This window comes from Chiroxiphia lanceolata, chromosome 6 (assembly GCF_009829145.1).
Source record: "Chiroxiphia lanceolata isolate bChiLan1 chromosome 6, bChiLan1.pri, whole genome shotgun sequence".
Lineage (NCBI taxonomy): Eukaryota > Metazoa > Chordata > Aves > Passeriformes > Pipridae > Chiroxiphia > Chiroxiphia lanceolata.
The window spans coordinates 40,970,070-40,988,319 of NC_045642.1; the positions used below are offsets into that span (position 1 = coordinate 40,970,070).

The 18,250-nt window shown below is 42.7% G+C and overlaps 2 protein-coding genes across 5 annotated transcripts; one reads left to right on the forward strand and one right to left on the reverse strand.

The window, feature by feature from the left end:
• Window positions 1–1,173: 1,173 nt before the first annotated feature.
• Window positions 1,174–8,320, reverse strand: FAM161B (FAM161 centrosomal protein B). Of its 4 annotated transcripts, none has more exons than XM_032690087.1 (9): window positions 8,235–8,320; window positions 7,923–8,164; window positions 6,252–6,814; window positions 4,689–5,026; window positions 4,183–4,310; window positions 3,729–3,896; window positions 3,142–3,241; window positions 1,622–1,752; window positions 1,174–1,403 (listed from the first exon to the last, which is right to left on the reverse strand). In XM_032690087.1, exons 2-9 carry the CDS (start codon window positions 8,069–8,071, stop codon window positions 1,313–1,315), a joined length of 1,668 nt encoding a protein of 555 aa, XP_032545978.1. In that variant the 5' UTR covers window positions 8,072–8,164; window positions 8,235–8,320; the 3' UTR covers window positions 1,174–1,312. The 4 variants fall into 4 exon arrangements, with proteins under 4 accessions (XP_032545978.1, XP_032545979.1, XP_032545981.1 ...); XM_032690088.1 differs by having other exon boundaries at window positions 7,923–8,135; window positions 8,235–8,251; XM_032690090.1 differs by lacking the exon at window positions 8,235–8,320 and having other exon boundaries at window positions 1,622–1,701; window positions 7,923–8,227.
• A 93-nt stretch (window positions 8,321–8,413) lies between these two features.
• Window positions 8,414–17,780, forward strand: COQ6 (coenzyme Q6, monooxygenase). Its single transcript, XM_032690100.1, has 12 exons — window positions 8,414–8,591; window positions 10,345–10,479; window positions 11,207–11,265; window positions 12,396–12,519; window positions 12,957–13,087; window positions 13,442–13,549; window positions 13,653–13,715; window positions 14,041–14,148; window positions 14,551–14,753; window positions 15,847–15,962; window positions 16,378–16,544; window positions 17,615–17,780. Exons 1-12 carry the CDS (start codon window positions 8,423–8,425, stop codon window positions 17,642–17,644), a joined length of 1,413 nt encoding a protein of 470 aa, XP_032545991.1. The 5' UTR covers window positions 8,414–8,422; the 3' UTR covers window positions 17,645–17,780.
• The last annotated feature ends 470 nt before the right edge of the window (window positions 17,781–18,250 follow it).

An 18,250-nucleotide genomic window follows, 5' to 3' on the forward strand; every position in this document is an offset into this window, starting at 1 on the left:
GATACACTGGTAACAGCCACCCTCAAACCCTCCAAGCCTGTTGTCAGTGTGGAGACTGAGTCAGGAAGGAGGAATGCTGCAGTGCAGTGCATTCAGCTAGGTATTGATCTCTGTAACGTAGCAGCATGAAACCCCTGGGCCACAAATTCTTGGATTTAGTACTTTCTTATGATTAAAAATGTCACTATCTCAGTTTTATATTTTATCTAATGTGGTAGCTCTTACAGGTACTGTATTTCTGATGTGATGATGCAGCTGCATTGTTACAACTGCAAGTGTAAGGAGAAAAGGATTGAGATGACAAAAAAAGACAGCTTCTATTTAAAAAGTGAGGAAAGATGATTGACAAGGAAACTGAACACTGAAGAAACATGATAGCCATTTGAAAATATTTTAATCTCAAAGTGCAAAATTATCAGGAAACATTCCACATGGCAAGGATTTTTACTTCTGAAATGGTTATTACTGTCAGGTAAAGGAAGATCACTAATGTGTGAAATATACCATTCAAGATGTGCCAGGCATTTGAGTGCAATATGCTGACAGGTAATACCTAATCTTACTTCTACCAAAATCCATTTTTAATATCACAGTAATAGTAGAATTAGGACAACAGCAATTCAAAGTGACACCCTGTTTAATTACAACCTTCTTTATAATTTTGGTTGGGTTTTGGGCCAAATTACTGACTTAAATTGGTAAGATGTTAAAACACTTTCAAATAATGAAATATGGGAGATTTTTTAATATAGGAAGACTATTGCTTCTTACTAGGGACTAGTGACTGAACAAAGAGTTAACTACAGAGAAAGACTTCCTTTTGAGTCTTCTCCCAAGGTAGGTCAAATCCCGGTATTTGTTTTTGTAGAAATACCTCGTTTGGAAGCATTCTACCACATATATGTCTAAACCAAGGTTTATCACACTAAAGGGCATTCTCCTCTTCCAGTGTGCTTCTGTGGCATGAATGCAAGGAGCTGACACTAGAGTATGCACATCTTCAATCTTTCATATCTACTTTTATCCAAAGATAGTGCTTCAACCTTTTTAACTTGTTGCCCATTAAAGAAAGGGAAATGGCTCACACAAGGAACACTTGTGAAGACTAAGGGAGGCTGCAGGCTTTGCTGGGTTGGACAAGACATGCTCAAAACAACAGTTGGTCTTTTTTTCCTTTACTAAATTCTCCCATCTCACTTACCCCAGAGCCATTCTTAGGTGTCAGCTTAAACCATTATGTTCTTGAGGATTAACCTGGAGAATCCTGGATTTAAAAAATCAAGAGATGATCAATGGATTCTTCTGCTAGCTCTTATGCTGCTGGTTCCTTTCTGCTCTGCTCCTCCTGAGGTACTCCTTCCTGTACAGTACAGTCGTCCTTTTCACCCGGAGGCTTGGGCACTCTGCAGAAATAGTGACTGTCTAATACTGGAAATGGTTTGCCCCGTGCTTAGGAAATAGAGTGCAGTCATAGGAATTCAGACAGAGAAGCCACGATGCTTAATAAGAGCAGTAAAGTTGATTTTTCCTACACTAGATAATTGAAACTGGAATGCTTTCATGAACAAGGAAAATACTTTAAGTCAAAGACAAAAGAGCTGTACTGTATTGTTTTTATTACCTGTGTACATCAGATTCTTCTTCCAGCAAGTCAGTGGCATCTTTCCCTTTTCTTCTTACAAATTCTTCGCTCAGGCCAACCTGCTGGAGAGTGTTTCTGTAGCGACGTTCTGCTCCTTGACGAGCATCATGCTATGAAATCAAAACTTATAACAGTAAGCACGTAGAACTGGGGCTTCCCATAACAGTCAACTTGTTCTAAAGTACACAGCTGACACTCCTAAAGGGGACAAGAGGACAGCAGAAGCTCCTGTCCAAAATTTTTGTAATCCATACAGTACAGTACCATAACTGAATATTAGGACAATGTCTCATGTCTCTCAAAGCCAGAGCTCACCTTTACCTGCTTCTGTTCTTTTTTTCTTCCTTCTCCTATTCTCCTGATACTGCATTCCAGTCTTACCAGACTAGCATACTTGTGTCTGAGTCCTAACTGACACTCAAATTGAAAATACGTGCAAAGAAGAGTTGTGGGAAATCCTAGAAATATTTGCTTGTAATTGGTGAGAGCTAAAAACAGTGGAGTTGATAAATGGAGATCACCTGTGAAATAGCTTCATATCAGCTCAACTGAAAACCAAGAATCTTGGATCCTATATCCTCACTGCCTGCAAACGAACCTTGCAAATCAATGGAGTCTGAGATGATGGTTTTCCAGAGAGACCGGCCAGTTCTAAAGATTAAGGTGTTCTATATGGAAGGATAGAAATCTGAATGAATGCAATTGATACTGGTGAATTCTTACCAACCTGGCGCACAGTAATGTTACCAATATTTATCATATACATCTGTTCTCTGCCTCCATGATCAGAACAGAAAGCCTGACCCAGGAGGATACTTTCCATTGAGAAATCTTAAATCAGTATATTGTCAATGTATTTTGTACATTGATATGTACTTTAACCAGCTCTCATCCCTGCAAGGATGTGGAACTGGAAGAGAAAACCCAGAGAAAAACATACAAGGAGTACATTAGAGAGTATAGATTGTATCTACACGTGAGGTGCAATACAGATTTGCAGCTGGTGATGGATGAGCTGTGCTGAATGCAGTCCCAGATTGCAGAGTCCGCAGGTGATAAATGCAATGTAACCATCATTAATGCTCTAGTAGCAGTAGAGGTATGAAGAAAAAGTGCTTAACTGGAGAGGGTTTTAAGAAAAAAGTTTTGCATTTCTAGACTGTAGTCTATGGCATTTAGGTGCAGAATAGGTATTCATATAATTTCTGGTGTGATAAAGCCTTGATTTTGACCACACCATATACTGTGATTATAATATATACTAGGAACTGGCAAGCTCCTACAATTAAGTCAGTGGATTTTTCAAGTGGTGGGAAGGAATTTAAATTTTACCTGGCTGGCTCTTCCATGTATTATTTTGAGTGCAGTCAAGAGACTATGCAACCATTCGCACCTTCTTATCCATGAATTAACTTGAGACTAGACTTCTTAATGCCTGTCTTAAATGAAAGACAACGTATCCTGTTGCCCAGAAACACTCTGGGACTTTGACCAGTTACCTTGGTGACCTGCTCGAAGAGGTATGGTCTGCTCTTGACTCGCAGCTGCATTTCTTCCAGCTCCTTTCTGTATTCTTTTGTTCTCTCTCTCATATTTTGCCTGAAATGGAAAAATTGCCTGTGCAATATAGGTTCCCTCTGACTGTAGCTGATCAGGAATGAGGAATCCTCAGTAACTTTCACTTTTTAAATTGCTTTGGTAATTCTTTTGATTCTGAATGCTGGGGAAAAAAAAATCCTATTGCTGGCAAGTTGTTGACCTACATTAGCAAAGCTCTTCTATGAGAATATAAAGCAAGGAACCAGTGTTCACATTTCTAGAAAACCTTGTTTTAAGTGTGCTTTACCAAGTTACACATTACACTTGACTGGTTTGTAAAAGTAGTTACTACAAATATTAATCTAAAGGAAACTGTTCTGTATGGAAGGAATAGTGTGGCATTGTCAAGAAATTCGAATGAAGGGGTACAAAAGCAAAAAAAAGACAGGCTAGGAATGTTCTTAGACCCAATTCCTCCTAAAGAATTATCTGATGATCCCTAGTTGGTGGAGCAAACAGTCATTTCTGTGCAGAATAGGATACTGACCGGTTCTGTTTCAACTTCTCCTTGTGTGTTTCCTCCAGACTTTTATGAGGATCCAGTGCTTTTGCTCTGCTGTTCACTGACTTCTGCATAGCTTGACATTTCATTTTCTGTTTCTCCAGCCAATTAATTCCTTCTTTATCCCCTTCCTTTTTGTTAACTTGGGAGTGTCTGTATAGAAAAAAAAGTTACTAATGAGCTCACTGTGGACTGCCAGACCACATGCTACCTGGGAATTTCACTTTTGCAGTCCTCCAGTGAGAAAAGCAAAATATCAGCCATTACAAGTACACAGCTCCCAAATCAACTGGGAGGCAGAGCAAGACTCACAAAGAAAGAAGACAGAGAAACATTTAGAAAATGTGTAGTTGATGTGATGAGGGAAAACACTGATGTTTTTTCTTCCATTTTGGTCATTAGTTAGTGTACGGTCTTGTAGACAAACTTTCCTACTTACCTAATAGCAAATTCCCTTCTTCTAGTTGCATCGGTAATATGCACTGGAAGGGTGTTGGAAGACAGAGAAGAAAGTCTGGTCAGAGAATGACTTCTTTCCATTGAAACCTTGGAAAGCTTCTCAGAATCCTGAAAAAAATGGAACTTCATTCAGTGTATTTGTTCACAGTACAGCATCTCCTCTGTTCTTTGCCTACCAAAGAGAACAGCTGGAATATGTGGGCAATGCATTCATTCTTTTCTCTTCCCCCAGCAGGGTGGAAGGGCTGACGGATGAGGGAAAGGAAACATGATTAGGGCTATGAAAGGGTGGCTCGGCCTTATCTACCATAGCTCATCTCCTTGTGTAGAATGTTGTTTTGTGGTTTGTCCTAGGATTCTGCAGTACTCTCAATACAAGGGCAGAGGTCATGGGATGTTAACCATCCATAGTTAAATGCTATAAATTGAAGAAATTGATATCTTGATCGGAGAAAGAAGTACCACAGAAATATCTAGGTATCTCACCTTTATCTTTTCATTAGCCTGCCTCTGCCTGGCACGGAGATTGGAGGTTCTTAGCTTGAATGGCTTATTACGAGTTGGCTCTTTGATTTCTTGTCTCCTTACTGCTTCCTTCTGAAACGCCCAGTAAAGTTCTTCAAAATCCGGTATTGTTGGATTAATCCTTGGCTTGAAGCTGAAACTTTTGTCCTGCAAGAAGCCAAGCCTTTCCTGCTTGGTTCTGGTGGCAGTTCGGGACTGAGGCTCCCTCCGACAGTTGCCGGTGTCTATTGGAGCCACTGAGCTCTCAAGCAAATCCTTTGCTCTCATTTGAATGCGGATTTCTCTGTAGAGTTCAGCTTCTAATGAATCAAAAGGAAAGCAATGAAAAGAGAATGAACGACATAAAAGGCTGTGAAATTGCCACTGCACAAGTCTAAACTTTCCTTTACGATGGCAGCTCACGTATATAGGAGAGACCAGATATCCTGTGCTCTCTTTCCCTACTTTTCAGCCCCTCTCTCCTGTGCCTCCCTGTGAAAAATAATTTAAAGATACCAGAAAAAAACATGGTAGGGTCTCTTTCTTATGCATTAATTTCTAGATGTGTCTTTCAATTATTGAAGCAAGTTATTGAACAGGTCTTCTCCTCCTGTTCTCCGGGGTACCAGATAACTTGCACCCCTTTGTCTTGCAGAAGTGTTAATCAAGGTTCTGCTTTTCATATGGGACTTTATGTCATTATGTTGATGGTGTGATCCATATGGGCTGTTCAAATATACTTGTAATGGATGATGGCTTATCTATATAATATCCACCAGAAATTGTCTATATTGGGAAAGATTTTGAGTGAGAAACATTTGATGGATAGACCATGTCTTGTGACTTCCGTGACAAATTTTCCATAGAAAGAATGTGTTTCAGAGTATAGCATCAAACTGAAGTAATTTCTTGTGCAACACTAAATATTTGTGAAAAGGCAGACAAACAGTTGTCTGGGGGTTGGTTTTTTGCTTTTAGAAAAAAAAAAAATCAATATTGCTGTTTCCAAAATAAGACATTTTAAAGTCTATTTATAGGTTTGAATTGACTGAGATATGAGATATTCATTTCTCTTCTCGCACTTGGGTGCGAGTAATGGTCAGACACAAGATACCGCATGGACCTTGGACACTTATGGCACTACAGCTGTCTTCATGTTTGTGCCACAAATCATCTCAGCCCCTTTAGTGTGACCAAAGGTAAGGAATCCAGTGCAGGGAAGGGTTCCCAAACTGTCATGATTTGCAGCAAAAGGGAAATCTGTGTGAAGAGCTCAGTGTGCCCATGTTTGCTGGGGAGTGAAACAGAACTGTTGCTGCTGACACTCTTACAAGACTACTAAACTTAGGACACACAGCTGTAAGGGTATCTAGACAAAATGTAATAACCAGTGACACATAGGAGACCAGACAACACCAGGGGATGCAATGACACTGGCCTTATGCTTCAAGTAATACCCTATGGGCCATGATCTTACCTCCCAGCATGGAGACAGCGAGGGGACAGGTAGGGAGGTGCTGTACAGAAAGAGCCCTGGCATGTTACCTTTGAGTTTATTTCCAAGAAGTGGGTGGTAAGTAGATTTAGGAACTTTTTTACTGTCTTGCTTCTGTTTGGAGCTCTCATTTGGGGTTGCTGCTGACAGGAATTTTTGTCTGATAGCTTCTTTCTTTTTCTCCTCCTTCTCCAGGAAACTGAAGGGCCGCTGTGTTGAAAGTAGCAGCTCCTTTCTTTTCTGCATTGCTGTTTGCCTGCGAATCTCATTCTGCTCCATTATTTCCTGATAAAGGGGCAGAAACACATGGGCAGGTACAGGCTGTGCCCGGAATTGTTTCTGACATTCGGCTTCATCCTGGCTTTGCCTTTTGTCTCTCTGTTTGTCTAGTTCAAGAAACATGTATGACTTCATCAACTCAGACTTTTTGCGAGCTTCCCGCAGTGTCATTTTGAAAGGCTGAGGGATGGTGATGGAAGGAATCCAGGGAGATGAAGCACTTTTTGGCCTCAAGCAGGATTTAGGAAATAAGTGAGGCTTTTGCTGATCCCAGGTACTGTCCGAGGTGAGGTCGGTCAAAGAACTGGACTGCCTTTTGTTACCAGATGTATGACTAAGGCAAAAACATTATGAAGGGGAAATTACTGAAATTATTAAAAAATAGAGTTAAAAGAAGGGAGATACTGTTGATTAAGAGAAAGACACCATAGGCTGAGCTGCTTGTTAAAAGACAGCCCTAGGGTTTGTCATTCCCAGGCTCCATATTTTGCTTTGCTACCAAAGTTCATGAGCAGAGCTTTGCCTGTTATATGTTTTCCATGTACAAAATGGCAGTTGCTGCCGCGTAGCTTTGTCATGCAATTGATTATGCTGCCAGCACTGTACTGCCAGAAGGGCCACAAGTAAACCAGAAAGTTCCAACTTTTGCCTACACAATTTGTGCACACAGATGCACACAGCATTCCCCAGACCCTGATGGGAAGGTCATTACAAGAAATTGCTTTAGTGCAACTCTTAAGAGATTCAGTTGGAAACTGTGTAACTGAGAAGATGACTATATAACTGATAAAAAGAAAAAAAACCACCCGAGACTGTCCTAGGTCTCATTAAAATAGCAAACTTCTCACAGGATGTTTGAGGGTAATTGTGAAAGTGAGTAAAACCTACGAGACTTCAGGCAAGTAATAAATGCAGGCAAAATGAAGGATCAAGGTGAATCAGAGGGGATTAAGAACAGGAAAAGGAAAAAAAAGGGGTGAAACAGAAGGTGCGGATCACCCGTAAACAGGCTCCTTATTAATATACTCGCCCTGTGATTGCTGAAGTCTCTCCTTTATAAAGCATTTTCTTTGTAAGAGCATGCATGTGTGATCTGCTAGTGAATGTCAAACTGGACTAACCACAGGGAAAGACATCTGGGAGCTCGATGTTGGAAAGACCACAGGTCTGAGGAGTGGATGCTGGGCAGAAAGGTGGTTGATCTGCTGCCAGATTTTAAGCATGATTAGATGATGAGCAGGAAGGGGATTTGTGCTGTTTTATGTGAATGCTGCTTGCATAGGCACGTGTTGACCCCATCGTCCCATCTGTGAATACACTCGTGGACAGTGTTTTGGCACTACACACGTGGATTTTAGGACGTCATGCGCTGCCTTGTCCCTGGCCAGAAGCAGCAGGAATCCTGCATGCCATCTTGCCATCCTTACCAGGCACCATCCTACCTGAGAGCCTCCCTCAGCTTCTCACGCAGAACTTCCACCTCCCGCCTGAAACCCTCCAGCTCCTCATCCTCTTCGAGCACCCCGAGGTCACCCCATAACTCTGCCTGGCACGGTGTTCCCGGTTCTAACGGAGACCGCCGGCCTCCCATCCTGAGAGGCTGCTCCCGGCTCCTCGCCCGACGGTGGGAATCGGAGGAGTCGGCGTCTTACAGCCTGGGGGGAGGGTGTGTGTGTCGTGTCGCCTGGAAGAAATGAAATAAATCGAGAAGTGCTCGTTCTGGAGGTGCGACTCCAACCTGCCCCTGCCCTCACCTGCAGCCCGTACCGCCGCCTCAGCCCTCCGCGACACCCTCCCGGCCTCCGCCAATCAGCGCGGCCAGTGGCGCTTAGGCCCGCCCTCTCGGCCTCAAGCAGCCAGGCAGACACAAGGCCGGCGGCGCGCGGGCAGGCGTTGCCATGGCTTCGCGTCGCTACTTCCGCCCGCCGTCACTTCCGCGGCGATGGCGGCCGCGCGCGGGCAGGCGCTGTCCCAGCTCTGGGCGCGGCTGCGGCCCCGTCCCGGGCCCCGCGCCCCGCTCCGCGCCGCCGCCGCCGCCCCCGCACAGCCGCTCTACGATGTGGTGGTGTCGGGCGGGGGTATGGTCGGGAGCGCCATGGCCGCCGCTCTGGGTAAGACTGTGACCTTCTCGCCCGCAGTGTGAGATAACATTTAGGATCTTAATGTTCAGGATCCTGCTGTGGGATCTGCTTGTTCCTGCGCTCTAAAGTTGAGTTAAAGCTGTTTGGTGAGCTGATCTGTGGTGAGCCTTGCCCCGTCTGTGTATGTGCACTTCTACTAATGGAGCCATTGCTTTGAATTCTGCAGACTGCTTGTGGTGTTTCTGTCAAACATGGTCACCCTTAAATAGCTGATGGATCATTTCAGCCGTAGCTGAAAACGTTTTCTGATCAGAGTGGTTAGGGTTGGAAGGAACCTTAAAGATCACCTAGTTCCAACTCCCCTGACATGGGCAGAGACACCTTCCACTAGATTGGGTTGCTCAAGGTCCCATCCAGTCTGACCTTGAACACTTCCAGGGATGGGGTAGTCACAGATTCTCTGGGCAACCTGTTGCAGTGCCTCACCACTCTCGCATCAAAGAACTTACTCCTATTATCTAATCTAAACCTACTCTCAGTTTGAAGCCATTCCCCCCTGTCCTGTCACTACATACTCTTGTAAAAGGTTTCTATCCATCTTTCCTGCAGGCTCCCTTCAGGTACTGAAAGACCCCAGTTAGGTCATCCCTAAGCTGTCTCTTTTCCAGGCTGAACAAACCCGATTCTCTCATTCTGTCTTGTTAGGAGAGGTGCTCTGTCTCTCTAACCATCGTTTTCTGATCCCACATTTCATTCTCTAACCCTGTATTTTAAACACTACAATACCAAGATAAGCTGGATTTGTGCTTGGTTTGTATCACTAGAGATCCTGAGATTACTGACCGCTTCTTTATTTGCAACATGGATTCAGAAGGGTGCAACAGTGAGAGAAGCCTAAAGAAAATAGTGCAAAGAAGAGCCAGAGATCCTGAGCAATAAGTGTTTTGCAAGTATAAGGTTTACTGATTGTTCTGTTTGTATTATTAAGTAAGACCACAGTGGAACTGAGACAGTGTAAGGATCCCCTCCAGCAGTGATATCTAAGGCTGACACACAAGTTTGGGACCTTTCAAAAGAGGAGGTTATTGTTATGCATAATCTAGAAAATATGTCCAGGATATGCTGTCTTTAGGGCTGCTGTAGTAGCAAACGCTGGATGTTGCAAGGATACCATTTCTGTCCTCAGTGCCTTCTGCATCCATAGCGGTCGGATGCAGCCAGTGGCCAGCTCAGCTGCAGTGATTTACTCTTTACTTGAGGCATCTCTTCATTTTTATTCAGTTCTCTTTAACTGAAAGTTAAAGTCTGAACTGCCTGTGCTATTCCATTGTCAGAATATAAGGACATTAATGTAAGAAAACATTAGTGTAATTGCTACGGACCAAAGAAGTTTTGTTTTCATCTTTTGTTCTAAAAGGTGAATTTACGTTTAACCTCTGAAAGATGTGCTTGGTGGATGCAATAAACATTGCAGGTTTCACTTGTTACTACTCCAGTAATGGATTTTCATAACAAAATGGCACAAATTTGTACAAAAATGTAAACTTTAAATAAAAGGAAAAATGTGTAATCCTTGCTTTAACTGCAGAAGGGTTGTCCATCTCAGTAATGAAATTATAGTCATAAAGCTTTAAAATACTAGTTTACTTACCTGGTCAAAACCTGTGTTATAAATGTTTGCATCTACTCTGTCTTATTAAAAAAGTACATAGGTGTTACTGAGAGAGAAAAATGAGATTTTTGGCAGGACTGTTGTAACAAAGCATGTATTTGCTTATTTTAGGCCATGATATTCACTTCCATGATAAGAAGATTGCTTTGCTGGAGGCCGGTCCTAGGAAAGAATATGATCACATGCCAGATAGTTACAGTAACAGGGTCAGTTCCATCTCCCCAGGATCAGCAACCCTCCTAAGCAGTAAGTATGATTTTCTTGTTTGCATTTATCACATTTATATTTGAGCTGGTTTTCTTTTCTTTAAACAAAACCCCTTTGAGCACATGCTGCCTTCATCCTAAACTCAATAGAATTATTTACCTTTCTCTCTTAGTATTCTATATGCTGAGCTGCGGTGATTGAATCAGACTTCTCTTGATAACAGGGATCTGTGTTCTGGTATCTTGGTCTGATTTATCGTTATATAAATATTTATGACATTAGGGTAGTGAAAGGTTGTAAGGTGCTCTCCACAGCAGCTGTAATGTTCTCTTCACAAAAGAAGCATGTTCTTAGTGCTTTGTAGTCTGGTAACTAAGTCCTCAATTAATGAGGTGTAATTGTCATTTTAAAGAGAGATTTGAGCCTTGATTCCTTATGGGAAAAGAAATATTCTAAACAAGGATGGTGCTGCTTTTCTGTGTCTGTTTTATTACCCGGTGATGGGACAGTGAGAATTGTCTGCTAGGTCAGACGTTCATGGAGAGCTCTTGTTTCTTCCTGCTGGCTTGTGTTAGCAGTAAAACCATGTGATGCTGGAGCTGTGATAGCACTGAGGCAGACCTGGCTCTGCCGACGCATGGTACAGGCTGACCCCAAGCACTGATAGTCAGGGAGGGTAGAGGAGAGTGTGGAGTGAGCTTCAGTTTTGTTTTGGTCTCAGTGTCACATGTGAGCCACATATGTCTCCATTTGTGTCCTTTTTCAGGTTTTGGTGCCTGGGATCATGTCTGCAGCCTGAGACTCAAACCATTCCGGCGAATGCAGGTGCCTGACTTAGGGCTGCAAATATACCGTGTGTTTGTCTACTCTGAATTCTCCAAAGTACTTACATCAATGTTACAAAGGTTTTTCTTTCTTTGGCAAAGGGCAGGTTGTGCTACGTTCATTCCTGTTCCTTTCTTGTGGGTTGCAATCTACTCAGAAATACTTGTCTCAGGGTCTTGGTGTTACAGGCTGAAAGGTGGATTCCTAATGGAACCTGTAGATATTGAGGCATGGGTACTAGCGGGAAAATAAAGGTAAAGGCGTGTATTGGTTTTGGCTGGGATAGAGTTAGTTTTCTTTATAGTAGCTTGTATGGGGCTGTGTTTTGGATTTGTGATGTAAACTGTCAATAACACAGGGATGTTTCAGCTTTTGCTGAGCAGTGCTTACACAGTGCCGGTGCTGTCTCTGTTTCTCACACTGCCCCACCAGTGAGCAGGCTGGGGGTGCACAAGAAGGTGGGAGGGGACACAACTGTGACAGCTGACCCCAGCTGAACACAGGGATATTCCATACCATACAGGGTCATGCTCCAGCAATAAAAGCTGAGGAAAATGAAGGAGAAAGGAAATTCAGAGTGATGGCACTTGTCTTCCCAATTAACTGTTATGCATGATGGGGCCTGCTGTCCTGGGGATGGCTGAACACCTGCCTGCCCATGGGAAGGGGTGAATGAATTCCTCGTTTTGCTTTGCTTGCACATGCAACTTTTGCTTTTCCTATTAAACTGCCTCTCTCTGAACCCATGAGTTTTGTTTTTGCACTATTACTGTTCCAGTTGTCTTCCCCATCCCATTTGGGGGAATGAGCAAGCAGCTGCATGAGGCTGAGCTGTCTGCTGGGGTTAACCCACAGCAAGGCGGTAGGGTAGCTTTATATGTTTCTTATGTAACAGGAAAGTAGGGATAAAAACTTGCAATTACTTTTTGAGCTGAGACCAAATCATTTAATGACAGGAATTACGTGATGCACTTTAGTAGCTTCATTCATTTAGGAATGAAGGAATGGACAGTAATCCAGGATGTTTCCTCTAGTTCTGTATTTCTCGATTACCGTGTCCTTTTGCTGTTAAGTCTCTGAAAGGGACAGCACTTCTTTGTAACTTCATGTAATGTATTTTTTCTTTGTAGGTGTGGGATGCTTGTTCTGAAGCCATGATCATTTTTGAGAAAGATGACTTAGATGACATGGGTTACATAGTGGAGAATGATGTCATTATGTCTGCTCTCACAAAACAGTTAGATGCAGTAGCAGGTAGTGACAACTTCTTGATTATTTTATTTCCAGCATAGAGCTTATAATTACTTGCCTTCTGTTGTGTGCAATAAGTTTTGAGAGGGAGAAATTAGTCTAACAAGCGATTCTTGAGACGTGGGCAGCTTCTTGAACTGGGGGGGAAGGGAGAAATCTGTCTTCCGAAGGCTACACAGCAAGAGCAGTTGCATATGTAGTTCTCCAGAATGTAGTCTCTCCAAAAATAGACTTAACTAAAAGATCTGTAGCTCTTTGTCCAAAGCAGGCCTTGCACTGACAAGGGGTTGTTCAGATCTGTTCTTTCAGGGTGTCTTGAAAATTGTAGTGTCAGCTTTTGTGGTGCTGTTAAAATATCTGTGACCTTTGCTGTTGTAGCAATGTTTCCTTTTTTCCTGTCTGTGTCATGCTGTGACCATGACACTTTGTGTTCCCATCAGACCGGGTGGAGGTTTTCTACAGGAGCAGAGCAGTCGGGTATACGTGGCCCCTTCCCTCCCACAGCTGTGACACAAGCCCTTGGGTCCAAATTCAGTTAGCTGATGGACGCAGACTTCAGACCAAGCTGCTGGTAACTAAGCTCTTTATTTCTGTTGATCAGGCAGCATCTCTAACCCAAGTCCTTTCCACTGGATTTGGTTCTGATTCCATGTGTGCCGCTCCACTCACATGGAGTGCTTGAGTGAGGTGAGTGGCTAACTCTGTCAGAGATGCTATGGGACACAGTGCATAGCCTTTTCTGTACCCAGTGCAAGGGGGCTACTGAACTGGACAGGAGCAGAAGGGGCTACCTTTTCTGGGTTTTGGGCAGGGGTTTTTTTTTTTTTTGTGAGTGAACAGGAAGTGGGTACATGCAGGTTGAGGTTTGTAGTGAAATACTGGCTTTATAGGAGCAAAAGTTGCTTTGTATCTCTTTGTTTTGCAGATTGGTGCAGATGGTCATAACTCTGTAGTCCGGAAGGAAGCTGAAATTAAGAACATTGAGCATCAGTATGACCAGTCAGCTGTGGTGGCAACTCTCCATTTATCTGAGGTAAAATTCTGCTAACTGACTCTTCCATAGGCAGCAGAACAGCTTGATCAGAGTGCTCCAGGTCACTAATTCATAACTGCCCACTTGCTTCTTTCCACTGTAGGCCACAGACAATAATGTAGCATGGCAGAGGTTCCTTCCCACTGGGCCAATTGCTCTTCTTCCGGTAAGGTGACTCGTGGTCTCTGTAATTTTTTCAAATATTTTTAAAAGTTTCGTAATCTGTTCTTTCTAGTAACTTTATTTCTGTCTATGCCTTTCTCTGTTAGTTCTGTCTCTTAAGAATTTGTGCACTCTTCATTTATTGCATGTTTTCCCCTCCTGCCCCACTCACTTTATCCTTGGTATTTCCCACTTGTAGCAAGTTGGGCTGGAAGAGTAATTTGCAGAGAGACTGGTGTGGGGCATGGCAGTGGGGAAATCTTTGTGCTGAATATTTATTTTTGCTTCTTTTTCTCTTGATATTTCCCCTTGACATTCTCTTAAATTAGCTGTCTGATACTGCCAGCTCTCTGGTCTGGTCTACATCTCATGAACATGCATCGGAACTTCTCGCTATGGATGAGGAAAGTTTTGTGGATAGCATCAACTCTGCCTTTGTGAGTATCAGCCTCATGGCAAGCATGAGGCTTTAAGAAATAGAATGGAACCCTGTGACTTGAAGTGATGGTAATGGGAGAGGTGGATTCTAAAGTTCCTTCCTTTGGTGAGGATGATATTAAAAAGGCACTTAGCAAAGAACGGATGACCCCCTCGGGGCTGAATTAAGTTCGTTCTGAAAGTCACAGAAGTTGACCTAAATTTCCAAAAGGTAGGAAGGGTAGGATCATCCTAGTTGAAAATTTGTATGTCCTAAAGCAATGAAGATAGTTTTTCTACTGTATAGTTTTGTCCAAGTGGTTAAAATTCAGTATTTGGAACTGATTCAGATTTTTTTTTTTCCAACTGGATTCTTTTATAGGTCTGGTTTGGGTCAACATCTAAAGATTTGTCTTTTTCAGTGGAGCAACATAAACCACTCTGACTTCACCGACGCTGCTGGGGCCATGTTTCGATCTGCTATTTCACTCCTGAAGCCCTCAGGGACTGCAGTCCGTCAGCTGCCCCCAAGTGTTGCTAAAGTAGATCCAGAGAGCCGAGCCATGTTCCCTCTTGGAATGGGGCATGCAACAGAGTATGTCCAGCACCGCGTGGCTCTCATTGGGTAAGATGCCCAGTGGTGGCCCTTGGGTGAGTGGGTGGTGTGTGGTTAGAAATGATGCAAGGATAGCGACTCCTAGTCAACAAATCAGATGGTTAGAAATAATATATCATTTCAGTTTGACTTTATCCAGGCCCAGTTTGTACTGTGTGCCCTTGTGTCCTTTTGCATGAGTAGCTCTCTGTCTATTATGTATGTAAATTGCAAGATAATTATTTCCTGTTTCTGGTTTGTATAGTCTGATGAAACAATCCAGTATCTCATGCTGGACCTTTACTTCCCCAAACATTGTAGCAGCCATTCTGTGCACCAGTTTGAGTTTTAAACTCACCTTTCATACAAATTATTCCATGTGGGATGTCATACGCTTTTGTATGGTGGCCTATTGAAATAGAAAAATATCTAACTTTTTACATTCTAAGGTTGCACGTACTTTTTTCTCTGCCACAGCTGCAATATGGTGGTAGTTTTTAGTAATGCTTGGATGCTGTACTACACTTCAGATACTTTTCATCTTTCCAACTTGTGAGCCACTCTGTGCTTGGGACCACTCTGTGCTTTACAGCTTGGTAAAGTACATGACCTTGCATTTCATACCCACACTTCACTTAATTTCTCTAACTTTATGACTCCCTTATCAATATGTCTGGCTTTGTCCTTTAGAGATAAGTCTGCTCATAAAAGAACCTGATTTTGTTTCTATTCAGTGATATCCCCCTTCTCCGTTACATTCATATCTGTCCACTTTGTGTTTGTGCGATGTGCCATTGATGGACCACCTATTGTGCTGAGGTCACTTACAAAAACATTAAGGCCTGTTCCACACTCAGTCTGAGAGAGGACTTTGGCTAGTCACCTCTTTATAATTTTTCCTTTCAGAACTGCTTTTTGTTATCTCCCCTTTGTCTTGCTTCTTAAAACTGGAGAGGCAGTCAGGTAGTTCAGCATAGCGTGAAAGGAGGTACTGGAAAAAGTGCACTGTAAGGTGGTGTTCATTGCAGAGGTGAGGTGTGCTACACTGATCCCTTCTGGGGTTTGTCAACCATTGTGGCTTTCTTCAAGGAGGGAAATAAATTTCTGTCTTCTCTTGCTCCAGGGATGCAGCACACAGAGTCCACCCACTTGCAGGACAAGGTGTAAACCTCGGCTTTGGTGATATTGCGTGTTTAGCTCATCACCTCAGTGCAGCAGCCTTCAATGGGAGTGATCTGGGTAAGGATCCAAGACAATGCAGTGTCAGTAAGAAGATTTGTTGTACAAGCCTTTGCTGCTGACAGCAAGACAAGCATTACCTCTGTTGCAGGATGTTGCTGTCTTGCATTTGGAAGGCACAAGCTTTGTTGCAGCAAAACTGTTCTGATGTCCATTGGTTGTGGAGTAGTTTAAGATTCTTAGATGCAGTTTCCATCCCACAAATTTCAAAGGTTATTTAAAAAAAGTAAAGTTCTGCTGCATGGTAATTAAAGAGATGGTGAGATGAAAAACACTAGCTGGCGGAAGGAGGTCTTTATTGATGGATCAATTCTTTGTTCTCCTTCTGTTGCCAGGGGAGATAGCTATATAGATAAGATGCACAATTGTTTGTGGCACTTCAGGTTTAATAGAAGCATTCACTTGTCTCTTCCAGGCTCCTTAAAACATCTCCTGAAATTTGAAACAGAACGTCAGAGGCACAATGTCTCCTTGATAGCTGCTACTGATTTGCTAAAGAGGCTTTACTCCACGAGGCTGGCTCCTCTGGTGTTGCTGAGGACTTGGGGATTGCAAGCAACGAATGCCCTGCCTCCTGTCAAAGTAAGGATCTCACTTTAGTGAGGGCTGTAGGGATTGTCCAAAACTATTTGTGAAATATGCACAAGCTGTAAAGCTTTTTGTTTGCTTGTTTTAAATGAAACTTGTTCAAACTGGAGGTTTTGTGTCCTGAATGAGCCAAGGAGTTCCTAAATAACTGATGGCTCAGTAGTGACTGTTTTCTTGCAGCACAAATTATATGTGTCTATATTCTGTATCAGTAGTTGGAGGTTAGAGGTCATTGGAAGTCTTTGGCTTTATTTTGCTATGCAATAGAAATGTTGAACCTGCATTCCACCAATGCACAGAAAAAAACAGCCCTCTGAAGACACATTTTCACTAAGAATAAGACATCACTGATGCGGTGTGCAGCTCAGATTTACCTGTTTCTGTGCTGTTTTGCCTTGTGAAATTGTTCCCTTATGGCAGAAGTGCAAATCTCTATGATGGAAATTACTTGAGGAAGGCAGTGGTGAGGAGGTTCTGTCTCAAACACAGACCCTCTGTTTGCAGTGTATCTGCCTAAATTCCTCACCATCTTGACCTTGTTGCTGGATTTTTGTGAAGTTCCTTAAGCCCTCTGCTTGCAAAGCTCCCAGGCACCAGCACATTAGAGTTCTCATTTCTGGATTTTAATTTTTATTCCGCAAATCATCTTCCCGATAAATACAGGTGCCCTGTTTCCTTTGTGTCACAGTTGAGACACTACCCAAGTTGAAAAGCAGTACATTTCCTAAGGCAGAGTAGCTGCCACTGGCATGGTGTCTTATTAAGGAAGACTATGCAGCTGCTTCAGTACCTGGATTTTTTTTTTCTTTCTCTGTTTAAAGCAAAAAAAAACAAATGAAGACCTTTTCTCTGATCACATAATCTATTGGTAACACCTGCAGTGTGCTACTTGGGAATGAAATGAAATCTCTAATTTTCTGGCACACAGGGATAGGTGCTCTGCACTTGGCTAGAAAGACTGGCCAAGAACTGTTGTCCATTTATGTAGAAGGGAAGGCACCTAGAGCTGCTTCTTAGGACACATGCTTATTATATTAATTACTTCTCTTTTTCTTCTCTTTTAGGAGCAGATCATGGCTTTTGCCAGCAAGTGATCTGTTGGCAGTCTTGAACAGCAGCTTGCCCGTGAATGCATTGCCCTTAAAAGGACTGTGACTGACTTGAATCACTGAATTGTGTTATTTTATAATTTAACAATAAAACTGAGGGATTGAGCTGTGTATTACATCATCCACTGGTTTATGCAAAAACTCTGTCTCATCTGCCCTCCTCAAGAGGATTTAGGGTTTCTTCTCATAGTACCGTGATGTCTTCAGCCACAGAACTAAATGTACAATGTACATTTAATTTGGGCCTCTTGAACTGAAGACTGAGGTGGAAACAGCTGTCTGTCTTTGCAAACACAGTGCTTAACTTTGCCAACTACAACTTTTGCTGCTTAGTTATTTTCAGTTTTCTCTGATGTGATTTCTAGAGCTGTAACATCTCTCCTGGGTTCTTGGCACCTCCTCAGCTCAGAAAGTAGGGGTAGTGTTCAGCAGAGGGAGACAACCCATGGTGGCAGATACATTTTAAAGCTCTATCTTTCTTTCACCCTTTTCTCTTGCTCTATTTAATAGAGCCTTTCTCTTGCTCTATTTAATAATGGTGGTTCTTGTGGAACAGGCTAGTCCTAAGGGCTCCATGAAAAAAGATGCAAG